The sequence below is a fragment of the Ailuropoda melanoleuca genome, chromosome 12 (genome assembly GCF_002007445.2).
Source record: "Ailuropoda melanoleuca isolate Jingjing chromosome 12, ASM200744v2, whole genome shotgun sequence".
NCBI lineage: Eukaryota > Metazoa > Chordata > Mammalia > Carnivora > Ursidae > Ailuropoda > Ailuropoda melanoleuca.
Window position 1 is genome coordinate 26563335 of NC_048229.1, and position 13074 is coordinate 26576408.

At 63.3% G+C, this 13074-nt stretch overlaps 2 protein-coding genes across 4 annotated transcripts in view; one reads left to right on the plus strand and one right to left on the minus strand.

The window, feature by feature from the left end:
• Positions 1–414, plus strand: part of LOC100472635 (cytochrome c oxidase subunit 6B2) — an 8053-nt gene extending 7639 nt beyond the window's left edge. The window contains exons 2-3 of the mRNA XM_034638090.1: positions 25–125; positions 235–414. Of these exons, the coding sequence (XP_034493981.1) occupies positions 25–125; positions 235–288 (155 nt within the window). The 3' untranslated portion in view covers positions 289–414. The remainder of the gene's footprint in view (positions 1–24; positions 126–234) is intronic.
• Positions 415–5265: 4851 nt separating this feature from the next.
• On the minus strand, positions 5266–12856 carry KMT5C (lysine methyltransferase 5C). 3 transcript variants are annotated; one of them, XM_002926403.4, is made up of 9 exons: positions 12547–12811; positions 10736–10973; positions 10410–10575; positions 9891–10000; positions 8898–9061; positions 8765–8784; positions 6886–7022; positions 6584–6768; positions 5266–6453 (listed from the first exon to the last, which is right to left on the minus strand). In XM_002926403.4, the coding sequence occupies exons 2-9, from the start codon at positions 10843–10845 to the stop codon at positions 5960–5962; spliced, it is 1386 nt and encodes a 461-aa protein (XP_002926449.1). In that variant the 5' UTR covers positions 10846–10973; positions 12547–12811; the 3' UTR covers positions 5266–5959. The 3 variants fall into 3 exon arrangements, 2 of the variants coding, with proteins under 2 accessions (XP_002926449.1, XP_034493922.1); XR_004618949.1 differs by lacking the exons at positions 5266–6453; positions 6584–6768; positions 12547–12811 and adding an exon at positions 12834–12856 and having other exon boundaries at positions 7564–8784; XM_034638031.1 differs by lacking the exons at positions 5266–6453; positions 6584–6768; positions 12547–12811 and adding an exon at positions 12834–12856 and having other exon boundaries at positions 6886–8784.
• Positions 12857–13074: the final 218 nt, after the last annotated feature.

The following is a 13074-nucleotide window of genomic DNA, read 5'->3' on the forward strand; positions in this document are numbered from 1 at the left end:
CCCCCCGCCCGGCCCCCCCTGCAGACTACCACCGCTGCGTCAAGAGAATGAACCGCCGCGGGAAGGGCACGCAGCCCTGCGAGTATTACTTCCGCGTGTTCCATTCGCTGTGCCCCATGAGCTGGGTGAGCAGGCCGAGGGGGCGCCGTTCGCCGGCCGACTGGGGCGAGGGTGGAGGGTCCCGTGGAGCTGAGCCGGCGCCCTCCGCCTCCCCTCCCGCCCGTCCCTCCCCAGGTGCAGCGCTGGACCGACCAGATCCAGAACGGGACTTTCGCGGGCAAAATCTGACGGCCTGAGTGCCGCTCCTCCGAAGAATCGGCGCACTGACCCCACATCCTGGCGTCTCCCGGAGACCCGGCCCTGGCTATCCACTCCCGTCTGTAAGCCATAAATAAAACTCTGTTGCTGCTGCTATTTCTTCTTAATATCTGGCGTGGGGGCTGGAGAAGTCCTTCCTGTATCAGTGCCCTGCAGCTAACACTGCTGGTTCTTATGGGAGAGGGGGCAGGGATGGAGGGACGATCGTCAGGTCTCTAGGGCAGGATCAAGCCCAGCCCTTCCCGCCGCCGCTCCAATGCCTCCAGCAGGCAGCGGCCGCCAGCCCAGGCTCCTGTGGATGCTCCTGACTGTCCATCCCCACACCTGGTCCGCCCTCCATCTCCTCCCTCAGCATCCTCTTCCCCTCTTACCTCCCCAGACTCCTTTGGGACTTGCATTCCCAAATTCTGGGGGGGTTGATTGTGTACCCCACAATCCCTCCCTCCCCAGGTCCGGGCCCTTTCCCAGCTCTTCACCACTCTCCCTCACTCCCCTGCCCCTGACACTCGTCCTCATCCCGCGAGCCCCTGGCAGCAGTCTTCTGCACGCCTGGCCCTGTCCTTTCAGCACCGTCCCCAGCCAGAGCAGTCTCTCTCCACAGACGTCTGTCACTCAGTTTCTCCAGGATGCTCCTCCAGGATGCTCTGAGCTCCTGTCTGAATAATGCTTTGCTCCTGCCCCATCCAGGCGCCGGGCCTGCCTTCAGCCAGCCTTTGAGGTGGCAACACTAAGATTCCTTCTGATTCTAAAGGCCCCTTGAAATGTCACCTGTCTAGCGCCCCCCCCCCCCAAGGCTGAGGAGTTACCCTTAACAAGCACAGTCCTGGGCAGGACTGGATTCCACTGTTTCTCCCTGAAGCTGTATGCTTCCTGGGACAGGCTGGACCCACACTCTACCTGAAGTAGTCTCAAGAGGGCTGATCAATCCCGGGGTTCAAAGGTGGCTATTACTAATCATAACAACTTGTGCAGTAACCCTGAACAAGCCTCTTGACCTGTATACACCTCATTTCCCCAGCTGTAAACCCGGATGGTGCAGAGTCCCGTTACCGGGAGAGCCAGGATGATGGGAGGGGCTGAGCAGACTCGGGGGAGGACTGGCTCTATCCCACTCCTCCCACCCTCCTCGATGACCATCCCCCCCACACTGCCCTCGTCACCCCACCCAGGGCACACCCCAGGTGTCTCACCTGCTGGGACGGCTCCACCCAGATAACTTGCCCAGGGACTCCCTCTCCAACCACAGCCTGCGAGGCAGGAGGGCAAGTGAGGACACAGGGTGTGCTGAGAGCTGCGGGAAGGGCTGTCCCGCTCCAGTGGTGGTGCTGCTGGATTGAGGAAGGGAAGTCAGCAGTGCCACACAGGCAAGGTAGGTCTGAGTCACCAGATGGGGCTGACGGGTGTCTGACACTCAGTGAGGTCACCCAGGTAGCCTCTGACCACAGGGCTTAACACCTGTGCAGCCCTGGCCAGGCTGTCAACCTCACCCCGGGTACCCCGTTGCCCAGAAGCCACTCCCAGCCTTCCTCCTTCTTTCCACCTTTGACCCAGGATCCTCCCCACCATCATCCCCTGACCACTTCTGGAACTTTTTTTTTAATGATTTTATTTATTTTAGAGAGCGAGAAAGAGAGTACTTGTGCAAGCTGGGGGACAGAGGGAGAGGGAGCCTACTCCCTGCTGAGCCCCAAACAGGGCCCCATCTCACCACAGTGAGATCATGACCTGGGCCAAAATCAAGAGTTGGATGCTTAACTGACTGAGCTGCCCAGGTGCCCCTCTTCTGGAACATTCTTTTTTTTTTTTTTAAGATTTTATTTGAGAGTGAACAAGAGAGCACGAGAGGGGGGAGGGTCAGAGGGAGAAGCAGACTTCCTGCTGAGTGGGGAGCCTGATGGGGGGCTTGATCCTGGCACTCCAGGATCATGACCTGAGCCCAAGGCAGATGCTTAACTGACTGAGCCACCCAGGCACCCCATTCTGGAACATTCTTTACACTCTGCCACCACTGCACTGTGGATGCCGGAGCCCAAGGCAGGGTCTGCACCAACATCATTGCAGACCCCCCAAACACCTGTCCCACAGCTCCTCTACCAGCTCCTTGGAAGCACCCAATGCCAGCCTCAGGGGCCTGCAGCAGGCTCCCAGGTCGGAGGAAACTGAGGCCGCGCAACTGGTTCCCCCCCTCCTCCCAGTCTGCACCCCCGCTCTCACCACTTCCTTCCCCTCTTCCGCCTCTTCCTCCAGTGCCATCCCCTCAACCTCAGTCCATCTTATCTTCCTCCCCTGTCTCTGCAGACCCTCAGCCAGCTCTTTCCCCCCTCTCTACGGCCAGGCTCAGGTGCCTCCCCCTCAGAATTACCAAACTGCTCAGCGGCCTCTCACCCTTTGCTCCAGAGCCTGAAGCCTCGAGGCACCTGCTCTCCCTCTCCCTCTCCCTCCCCCACCCACACCGTGGAAGCCCTGCGGCCCAGCTCCAGACTCCTTGCTCTCCTGTCTGCCTCTTTGTCAGAGTCTGATGAACTCTGAGAAATGGCTCAAGTCCCACCTGCGCAGCATGCCAGCCCCGTGGCCCCAAACTCCCTGAGCCCTCTGCCATGGTCTTTCCGTCCCAAATGCGGTGCTAACGACCGTGTAGTTCACAGGGCTGTTGGGGAAGATGATGCTGTGAGTTACAGGTTAGAATCGTCTAGCCCAGGGGCGCCTGGGTGGCACAGCGGTTGGGCGTCTGCCTTCGGCTCGGGGCGTGATCCCGGCGTTATGGGATCGAGCCCCACGTCGGGCTCCTCCGCTGTGGGCCTGCTTCTTCCTCTCCCACTCCCCCTGAGTGTGTTCCCTCTCTCACTGGCTGTCTCTGTCTCTGTCAAATAAATAAATAAAATCTTTAAAAAAAAAAAAAAAAAAAAAAAAAGAATCGTCTAGCCCAGTGCTCTCGGGGTGTGTGTGTGGGGGGAGGCTCTGTCTGTGTAGGTAATTCGAGGAACGTCAGTGTGGCAGTTCAATCCTGGTGCCCCACACCATCCCGGACAATGGCAGTGACAGATCACCCACTGCCCTCCTCGATCAGCAGCTCCGGGATGGCCAGCCCATCAACAGGGGCCTGGAGCTTCTGGAGGCATCTGGTCAAGCCATGTGTGCCCCCAGGAGACACATGGGCCCAGGACCTGGGTTCCTGGCCTGGATGGCACTCTTGGCTCTGCTGCATTCCCAGCCACCAGAGGGAAGGAGAGAGCTGGGGGGGCGGGCAGCAGAGCGCAGACCCCGACCTGTGAGCTGCGATTATTCTGTTTCTTGCAGCTCCTTCTTTCCTTCACCGCCCACTCCTTCCCTTGACCCTCGCCCAGGCTGCCCGGGTCTCATGGGGTTCCAGGCCCCGCCTTGACCTGCGGCCCCTCACGCTCCCCTCCCCCTGGGCCTCAGCCACCAGGGGGAGCTCCTGCTGCCAAGCCTGGCTCCCGACCCCCACCCCCTCCCGCCAGGTCTTGGCCCTTCAATGGCCACAACTTGAACTCCTTGCACTTCCCTGTCGTGTGGGGGCCATATTCTCCGGGTCAGGGCGGAAACTGGCAGCAAGGGGGATGCCCGCAGGCCATCTGTAAAGGGGGGGGGCCCTGGGAGTGCTGTCGTGAAGGCTGGCACCAAGACGCAGGAGCCAATTCCTGCCCTGGAAGTCTTCCCTCCCCATCACCCTGTCGCTCAACCGCCCCCCCNCGCCCACCCCCCCCCCCCCCCGCCGTGACTCTCAGCAGGGGTGGCTTTGCCCCAGGGGGACATTGGGCAGTGTCTGGAAACGCCTTTGTCACAACTGGTGCTTGTCCTCCTACAACACAGGGCCAGCTGGCTCCAGAGTGGCAGAGCCAAGGGTGGGACCCTGATCATTGGTTTCTGATCTTTGTTTTTGGGGTTCGAGACACTCTTGAGAATCGGATGAAGGCTTCAAATCCTCTTCCCTGAGAAGAACGCACAGGAGCATATGCAGTTACTACATTTAAAGTAGAATGTCTGGAGGTTCTGGTGACCCCGTGGCCGGCTGGGAGAAGAATCCTGGCTCTGCGGTCCTGTCTAGAAGCCAGTGAAGGCGCCCGCACGCCCGTCTGTGTCGAGGCCGGTTCTTTACGGACTGCCGTCCCTCCGCGTCCTCTTCTCCCTCGTCTTCAACAGGAGACAGAAAACTAGCAGGGGCAGTAGGAGTCGCAGGGAAGAGAGACTCACTCTTTCTCTCTCACTCTCTCATTCCCAAAGGAAGTGGGCTCTCTCTAAATGGAAGGAATTTGAAGTAAAAAGGTTATAGCTTGACACAGTCCCCCCTCCAGGTGGTCCCCCCTCCGCGTGCCCCACCCGCCCCACCTGCTCCTCAGCCCCCTGCCCCACCTGACCTCAGCCGTGGCTGAGGCCTCAGGGCCAGGAGGAGACCGGCCCCTGGAGCAGCCCACTCACTGGTCTCCTTAGCTGGCCGCATTTCTCGCATATCTCGCATATCTTCTGGGCCAATGGGGCGGAGGTGAGAATGAAGACGATGGCAGGGTCTCTACTGACCTGGATCCTGAGCAGCTTGAGAAGGGTCATGGCCCTGGTCCCACAGAGCCGGGCCGACCGACAGGACGCGGACGCGGGTGCAGGGGCAGCGGACTTCAGAGGGTGGCCGGCCCACGGACCCTCTGCTTGCAGGACCTGTTACCTTGTCTGAATGATGGGGAGCGTCCTCTCCCACCTGCGGACAGCTCCAGAAGCACTCTTCAGAAGTCTGGTTGGGCGGAGATGATTCTGGCCTCTGGCCTCCGCCATCCTCAGGGGATGTCCTGTGGACCCTTCACCCTTCCAAAGCTCATAGGCCCCCAAAGCCTGGGCCACCTCCCCCTGGCCTGGTGTCCCCAGCAGGGCTGAGGGTCTCACCCTGCTGACAAACATCCCCTCAAAACATCAATCAAAATGAAAAGCTACAAAGGGCGCTGCTTATAACAAGGTTTTAATAAAATAAAAAGTTCAAGTGCTTCCAATCCCCCAACATACCCCATTCTGGTGTGGGGGAGGGGAGGGACCCACACACCCCAGTAGCACCAGGGATAGCACCATAAGAAAGATGAGGTCGCATCCGGCCTCCCTGAGACCCACGGGCTGGTGAGGACGTGTCCCAGACACCCCCCACCCTGCCCCCCACCTCAGACAGTCTCAGAGTTGAGAGCAAGCCCACTCCCCTCTGTAGCGCAGTCTCTAGGCAGTGCCACCCCCAGGTCAGTTCTGCCTCCTCCTGAGGCCTGGGCTTCTGGGGAGATGCCATGGGGTGGCCCCCACCCCCTATGGCTTTGCTCCCTGGGCAGGAGGTGGGTAGGGAAGGGAACGGCTCCCATAGTCCTGAGGCTGGAGCTGGGGTAGGAGGGCAGCAGCGGCCAGGGCACCCTGCTGGGGTGGGGGTGGCTCAGGGGTCAGCAGTCACAAAGGGTCAAGGGTCAGATTCCTGGCTGTCTCCAAACCAACCCAGCCCAGGGCAGATCTGTGCTGGGGCCAAGCGCCAGCTCCCTCCCAGAGGTCCAACGGCTCCTTCTAGAGGTTAACGAGTCCTCCGAGAACTTGAGGCTTGGGGGGAAGGGGGACGAGGAGGGACTCCTTTCTCTCCTGGCCTGGGGCCTCCCTGTCCAGCCCATCAAGGCCCATCACCATTGACATCCAGGTCAATGGAGCCATGGCTGACCACCAGCCTCAGGCGCTTGGGTGGGGAGAAGGGGGCAAAGGCAAGGGCCTGTTTGGGGATGGGGGCAGGGCCTGGGGTCCCGGCAGGGGCAGGGGCAGCAAGTGGGGCTGGGGCCACCCGGCTCAGGTCCACACGCACCACATAAGGCAGCCCATAGCGCCGGGCCCAGTGCCAGTCCTGCTGAGGGGCCCAGTGGGCACGGGGGGCTGGGCCCAGAGCCACCAAGGCCTCTGCGCGGAGGCAGCAGCGGGGGCCACAGCCTCCCCACTGGTGCAAGGAGACGCGGGCAGCACGGAGAATGGGTGGTGCTGGGGCCCGCCGGGGCTGGGGGCGTCGGCGCCTCCGGGGGCGCACCCTGAGCTGGGGCTGAGGCAGCCACTGGAGCCAGAGGGGCGAGGTGTCAGGGCGAGCGCTGCAGGGCAGGGGGCGCAGGGGCTGGCAGGCAGCTGTGGAGGCCAGCGGGGGAGGGAGAGAGAAAGGAGCATGAGCAGGCTTCTGGCACGGGGCCCAATGGGGTGGGAGAGCAAGAGGTGGCAGGATAGGGGAACAGAAGAGGGGGCGGCCTGGGGGGCTCACCACAGAACGGGTCCCGGCGCAGTGGGGAGAGGTGGGCACAGGCCCTCGGGCCCAGCGGGCCCTGCCGGCCACCACCGTCCAGGCCCTGTTGCAGCCTCCGCTTGGTCTCCCGGAGCTCATACTTGTCCAGGGGCCGAGGGGGCAGGGGTTCCCTGGGCCGCAGGCGGAAGGCTCCCTCGCCTTTCCTGGGGGCAGCGGGAGGGAGAGAGAAGGGAGCGGACCCTGAGGAAGCACTTCTGGGTTCCCAGCAGCGGCTCTCCTGCCTCTGCCCGCTGCCCCAAGACCCCTCCCGGGTGCCTCACCTCTCACAGGTGTAGCATTCACAGTGCTCATTCTTCTCACCAAAGAAGCCCTCCCCGTAGAAACAGGTCACCTCATCCCCAGGCTCAATGTCCCGGAGCACCTTCACGCAGGCCGCGTTCCCATCTGCGGGCACAAACTGGGGTCCGGGCTGCTCAGCGGCCTGTCCTGGGGGCTGGGGGGCTCTACCCCGCCTGGCCAGGTACACTCCCAGGGATGGGGACTGGGGCAGGGGCGGGCAGTGGTGGGCAGGGGCTGGGAGCCCAGAGCTGGGGGGGGGCCACCCCTCCAGGGCCTGCCCTCCGCACACGCCCTGACTTCCCACCCATTTGCTGGCCTCCACCCCTCCCTGCAGGATGATGCTCTAACTGGCCCCTGGCAGTGCTGGCAGTGCCTACTGGCTGCTCCCTCCTGCACTCTTCCTCGGCCCCCTCTGACCTGCCGCAACCCACTCCCCACTCCCTGCCAGCCTGCACCCTGGCGGCCAGGTCCAAGCTCTGCCAGCCGGGTCCAAGCTCTGCTGGTCCTGGCCAGCTCCCTTCCCAGTGCCTGTCCACTTTGCAGCCCCGGTCTGGGATGGCTGCCCCGCCGGCCACTCCTGCCCCCTGCTCCCCCTCTGAGAGGAGTGGGACTCCCACTGGTCCCCTCTAGCCTGACACACGCCTGGGGGTGGCTCTCACCGCCTGCCTGCCCGATTCCAGGCCAACTGGCCGGAGCCTCCATGCACAAGGTCTTGTGTCCTTGTCCTCTCCATTCCCCCAGCCTCTAGCTGGAGCCGACCTCTCTCTCAGTTACGCAGCAGGTCACACATCAGGTCACGCGCCAGCCTCTGGTCCCTCTCCATTCCTGCCAAGCTGCTGGTTCATCAGCTGCCAGGGCCATCTCAAAACCCAGCCCCATTATTCACCCAGTGGGAGCGTCCACAGGGCAGACTGAGCTCCTCCGTGGCATGCGAGGCCACGGTTAGCATGCCGGGCCTGCCTCCCGGCCCTCCACTGAGCCGCACCTGTCTGGGATGCCCTGACACGCCTCGGTTTTCCTTCAACACCTAGGAAAATCCTGGTCCTCCTTCAGCGCCTGGCTCTGGCTCTGACTTCTGGGCAGCCTCCCTGTTCCACAAGGTGCCCGGCTCCCGGGCCCTCAGGGGGCTGCCACCCACGTCACTACAGAGCCTTGTTTTCCGTCCTACCCTGCATGTTTCCCACCGCAAAGCCGCGTCACTGGCCTGCAGTCACACAGCACAGGAACCAAGGGTGTGAGCTTCACCTCCGTGGCGGGAGGCCGTCGGAGAGGAGCGAACACAGCTGGGGGTGCTGCAGCCAGCACTCGAACCCAGTTCTAACCCGGGAGCCCCAGCGCCGAATCCCCTGTCACACCTTGGGGCTCCACGCTTGGCAGGATGTGCACCCAAGGCCTCCCCAAGACAGCTCTCCTTTCTCGCAACTCCATGCTCCAACACAGAGAACACAGCGACAGCGGCCCCCGCAGAGCACCGCTTCCCCAGATCACCCCCTCTGCCTGGAAGTCCTGCCTCTGAGCCTCCTGCTCTAGGGGACTCTCTGGCCTCACCCAGGTGGCACCCCCTGCCTCCTGCTGTGGCCGGGGTGCGTCTCCGGTCAGGCCTGGGGCTCCAGGTGCAGGGGCACTTTGTCTCCCCATCACCACACTACCCCCTCCAAGTGGCACGGCCATGACTCTGGCCAACCCCCCCCCCTTCCAAATTCTTCTCATTGACTCAGACAGCTGCGGGCACAAACAGGGTTGTGGCCAGGGGTGGGGGACTCTGGGCACTTTCTGCCTAGTCACTGACCCAAATGCGCCTCCCCGGGGCCCTGTCGGTTCCCTCATGCCCACTCCTTGGTGGGGGGGTCCAAGTCTCACCTTGCAGTTGGGTTTGCAGTCTGGAAAATTGAGGGGAGGGCGGGGGAGAGAAGAGACTAGGTGAGCGGAAGGCTGGGCAGAGGGGAGCGGGGACCACCCCCTCCCCTGCCACCTGCCCTGCCCCTGCCCCCACCATGGTTTATGAAGGCAGCGGGGCCTAGCCACAGCTGCGCACTGCGCTTTCGGGTGGAGTACATGATGCTAAAGTCGTTCTCCCCGGCCCTCAGCAGCCCCTCGTCGGCCTCCCGCAGCTCCGCAATGCAGCCCACCAGCAGTTCCAGCTTCTCGTTCTTCTTCCTGCCAAGATGCCAGGCCGTGGGTCTGTGAGCAGTGCCTCTGACAACCATCTCGGCCGACAGGGGCCTCTAGGGGCCAGGGGCACCAGGCCTCCCACAAACCATTGCTGGCCACTGTGGGCCTCCTCCCAGATTTCTCCAATCCACCCACTTTCCTGGGGCACTTCCTGGATCCAGCATCCTCCAGGACAGGATGGCGTCCAGACAGGACACCACGTAGACCCAGGCATGTCTCCTGCTGTCCTCTTGCGCTGGACTCCTCCTCCAGCCCCAACTGCCCTTGGGCCTCGCACAAGTCGTCCTTCTGCCTGCACTCCCCATGAGCCCCAGTAACTCCCCGCAAGCTACCTGCCCCCCCCTCCCGCCACCACGCTTCAGCAGACCCTCTGGTGGGGCCTCTGCTTCTGCCCGGTTCCCAAGAACGCTCAAAATTCCCTCGTGGGTCCTGAAACACCGAGGAACTGTGGTCGGTACCCATGTGTTTACTCGGCCAACACCTGCCTTCTGTCTACACCATGGGCGGCCGGCAGGGTCCACCTTGCTCACTGTCCTGTCCCTTACCCAGCAGCGTGTGCTATGCAGCAGGGGCCCCACTGGCACTGGGCGCTCCCACCCCTGCCTCCTGCCCCCTGGGCATAAATGGTACTTCCCTATCAGCCCCTGCAACCCTGGGGTCCCATGGGGTTCTCATCCCCCATTGGGGCTGCTGTAGGTAAAGAGGGTCTGTGGGACTAGGCCTGGCCTCAGCACCAAAGGCTTCTTCCCTGGTCTGCAGGGGTTCTTCTCCCAGCAGCCTTGGGAGCCCTTGTCTGTGAGCTCCGCGCTCTTACCAAGCTCTGGTAGACACAATCTTGGCTCCATTTGTCTCCATGGAATAGCGTGTACAGGGCAGGATGGTAAAGCCGCTTTCAGGCAGGAAGGCTCGGAGGTAGCGATAGATCTGGGGGAGGTGAGGGGGTGGGCGGGGTGAGGAGCTGGGGCAGGGTAGTCCTAGGCCCTCTCTCTCCAGGGTCCTAGTCCTGCTCTGCCACTGACTCGCTGTGTGGTCTTGGGGGACTCACTTCCCCTCTTGGGGTCTCAGTTTCCTCATCTGTCAAATGAAGAGGTTGTACTCCATCTCAGAAGGCCCCCAACTCTCCTCTCCTAGGATTCTCTGAGCCTCGTCTCAGATGGTCCCAATGGCTAGGAAGTTAGAGAAACTCAGGGCAGTGGGGGGGGGGCGCTTCGCAGAGGGGCCTGGAGCCTGGGGCTCCAGAGGTTCTGCCTGGCAGGGTGGAGGACCCAGGACAGGCCAAGGTGACAGGGAGGACACGTGGGCTGAGGGTGGGGGAAGGGAAGGGCACCCTCACGTGGGTCTTGAGGGCAGCCTCCTGCCGGGGGCCCCGGCTCTGGAAGTAGTGGGCCATCCAGCCTCCCAGCGTCAGGGCCCGGTACGCAGCCTCCAGGTCCCGCTGCCTCAGGAAGGCCTCCAGCGCTGAGCGCAGGTGGTGCTGTCGCCGCAGGGGGGGCACGGGGCTGGGGGAGAGGGCACGCCTGGGTCCCAGGGCCTTGGCCTATTCCCTCCGGGCCTTCCCGGGCCCCGCCCCCACCCCCACCTGGGGCTGCAGGGGCCGTGGAGGAAGGGAGGGGAAGGGGTCCCAGAGCCCTCGGTCCACCCTGTCCCAGGCCGCCTCACCTGACGTTCATCTTATGGGTGCGGAAGCCGAGGTAGGGGTCCAGGACGAGGCTGGTGGCAAGGTCGTCATTCTCACACAGCTCTCTGGCTGTTACTCTGTCAGGTCCCATGGTGTCCCACGGACCATGCTGCCTCTGGCCCAGAGTGAAGGGCACTATGTAGGGGCAGGGGCAGCGCCCCGGGACTGCCACTTCTGAGCTGCACAGCCTTTGGCAAGCCTTTTGGTCTCCAGTCTCATCTACAAATGAGGGAGTAAAGCAATGCTGACTTCACAGGGCTCTCAGTGAAGACGGGAGGCAACAAGTAGTTCTGACAGTGGGGAAGCCCCCAAAGAAATGCCAGTCATCGTTGTTGGTATCTTCATGCTCTGGAGCACAGACACCAATCCCCAAGTGCACACGACCACCTGCTGTGCACACCCACACTCACACACAGATCCCCTCGTGCTCCCACGCGCGCGCGCGCTCACACACATGCACAGTCCCTACTGACACAGGGAAGGCTGATTAATTGGCAGTCAGGGATAACCCTAAGGCTTAGCCCTACAGGAGATGGAGGCCGGGGGAACCCATCTCCACCTCCAGCCCTCACCAAGGAAAAATCCAAGACTTCCCACCCACTAGGACAGACTGTTCCTCCACCCACCCCCACGCTTGTTGGCCTCAGCCTCCAGCTCCCTCCCGCTTCCCCATCCTCCCCCCCCTCCCAAGCAGCCCTCGGGAATCATCCGGAGGCTCTGGGTGAAGCCCCAGGCAGCCTGGAGGGGGGTGAGGGGAGGGAGAGCAGGGGAGGGATCCCAGCACCTGCTCCCTCTCCAAGGATTCTGCGGGAGGGGGGGCTCAGAGGACAAAGCGGGGAAGTGGGGAGAGAAAAGGAATGATATGGAGAGGCAGAAGAGGTCTATAAAAAGGGGCGAAAGAAGGGTATTAGCAAAAGGAAACAAAACAAGACCCCTAACCCTGACTAGGGAGGGCCTGCTGGGCATCCACACCGCGGTGCTACAGGGAGTCCTTGGGGGACAGCACGGAAGGGGGAGCCGAAGAGGGATCAGCAGCTAGAGCTGGGGGGAAAGGGGTTCTAGAAAAGACAGGAAGGCTGGGGATAAAGACGGGGCGCTGCGAGAGGGCTCCGGGACAGAGCGGAAGCTGCAGAGAGGCATGTGGGTAAAGACAAAATACACAGACTGCACAGAGGGGAGCTGGGGTAGGGAGAAGGGCCAGGGGTGCCCGCTGGACACAGAGCGCCGCAGGAAGGCCTGGGGGGCAGGGATGACCCCACGAAAGTCAGAGTGGAGACCTGGGGTCAAGGGCAGGTCCTGAGGAGGTGGAGGGGGACCTAGGGGTCCACAGCCGGGCTTGGAGAGGCAGAGAAGGGGCAAGTCCTGCGCGTACGGAGAGGAGCGAGCCTGGGGTCCAGGCAGGGACCTGGGCAGGCACTGAGGGTGCAGCAGCGGGGGCTGAGGTCCGCGGGGCGGCACTGGGGAAGCAGACAGGGGCCTGGCGGGGCAGGGTGAGAGTGCAGGGCAAGGGCCTGAGGTCCAGGGAGGGGAGTGGAGAGTCCGAGGGCGACCCGAGGAGTCCGCTCGGGCCCGGGAGTGCGGGGAGGGACCTGGGTGAGGAAGCACAGGGAAGGGGCTGGGCTCCCGGAGCAGCCTGAGGCCCGCCGAAGGGCCGAGAGACGTGGGCGCCTGGACACGAGGAGGGGCCGGGCGGGGTGGGGGACAGTCGGGGCTGGGGGCGACCGGGAGCCAAGGCGGCGCGGGCTGGGGGCCGAGAGGGGGCTCAGAGGTCGGGCCCCGCGCCGCCCCTCACCCGCTTCTCCTCCTCCTCCTCCTCCTCCTCAGGCACCCGCGCCGCCGCCGCCACCACCTCCCACTGCCTGCTCCAGCTCTCGTCAGACTCGGTCGCCGCGCCTCCCGTCTGCGCCGCCGGGCCCGCCCCGCCGCGGCCAGCGGGAGCTCCCATTGGCCGAAGGCGCCGCCACTCCTCAGTGGCTGCGCCGCTCACGCCGCTCCCATTGGCCGAGTCCCACTCGGCCCCTCCCCACCTGCCCTCCCGTCCGTGCCCCTACGAAACCCCGCTCCGCCCGCGCCACTGACAAGCGCCGCCGACTGCGGCTAATGGCTCCCGTCGCTGTCCTTCTATCGCTGCCATGGAGACTTGCACCGCCCACCGTCCGGAGTCGAAGCCTTCATTGGCCGAGAGCGTCGTGGCTCCAGGCTAAACTCGGGTTTGGGTCAGGTTATTCGGGTCCAAGTGGAAAGGGGGCGGGCTCCACCGGCCTCATAGCCCGCGTGTGATTGGCTGGCCCTGGAACGGCTCGTCCTTCCATAGGCTAAG

Bases quoted from the DNA above. Each gene is read 5' to 3' on its own strand.
- KMT5C (XM_002926403.4), bottom strand. From the start codon at position 10,845: ATGGGACCTGACAGAGTAACAGCCAGAGAGCTGTGTGAGAATGACGAC. The intron at 8,785-8,897 runs GTGGGGGCAGGG...TCAATTTTCCAG, and splicing joins CGCTGCCTTCATAAACCATG to ACTGCAAACCCAACTGCAAG. The intron at 7,023-8,764 runs GTGAGACTTGGA...CCCGGACCCCAG, and splicing joins ACTGCAAACCCAACTGCAAG to TTTGTGCCCGCAGATGGGAA.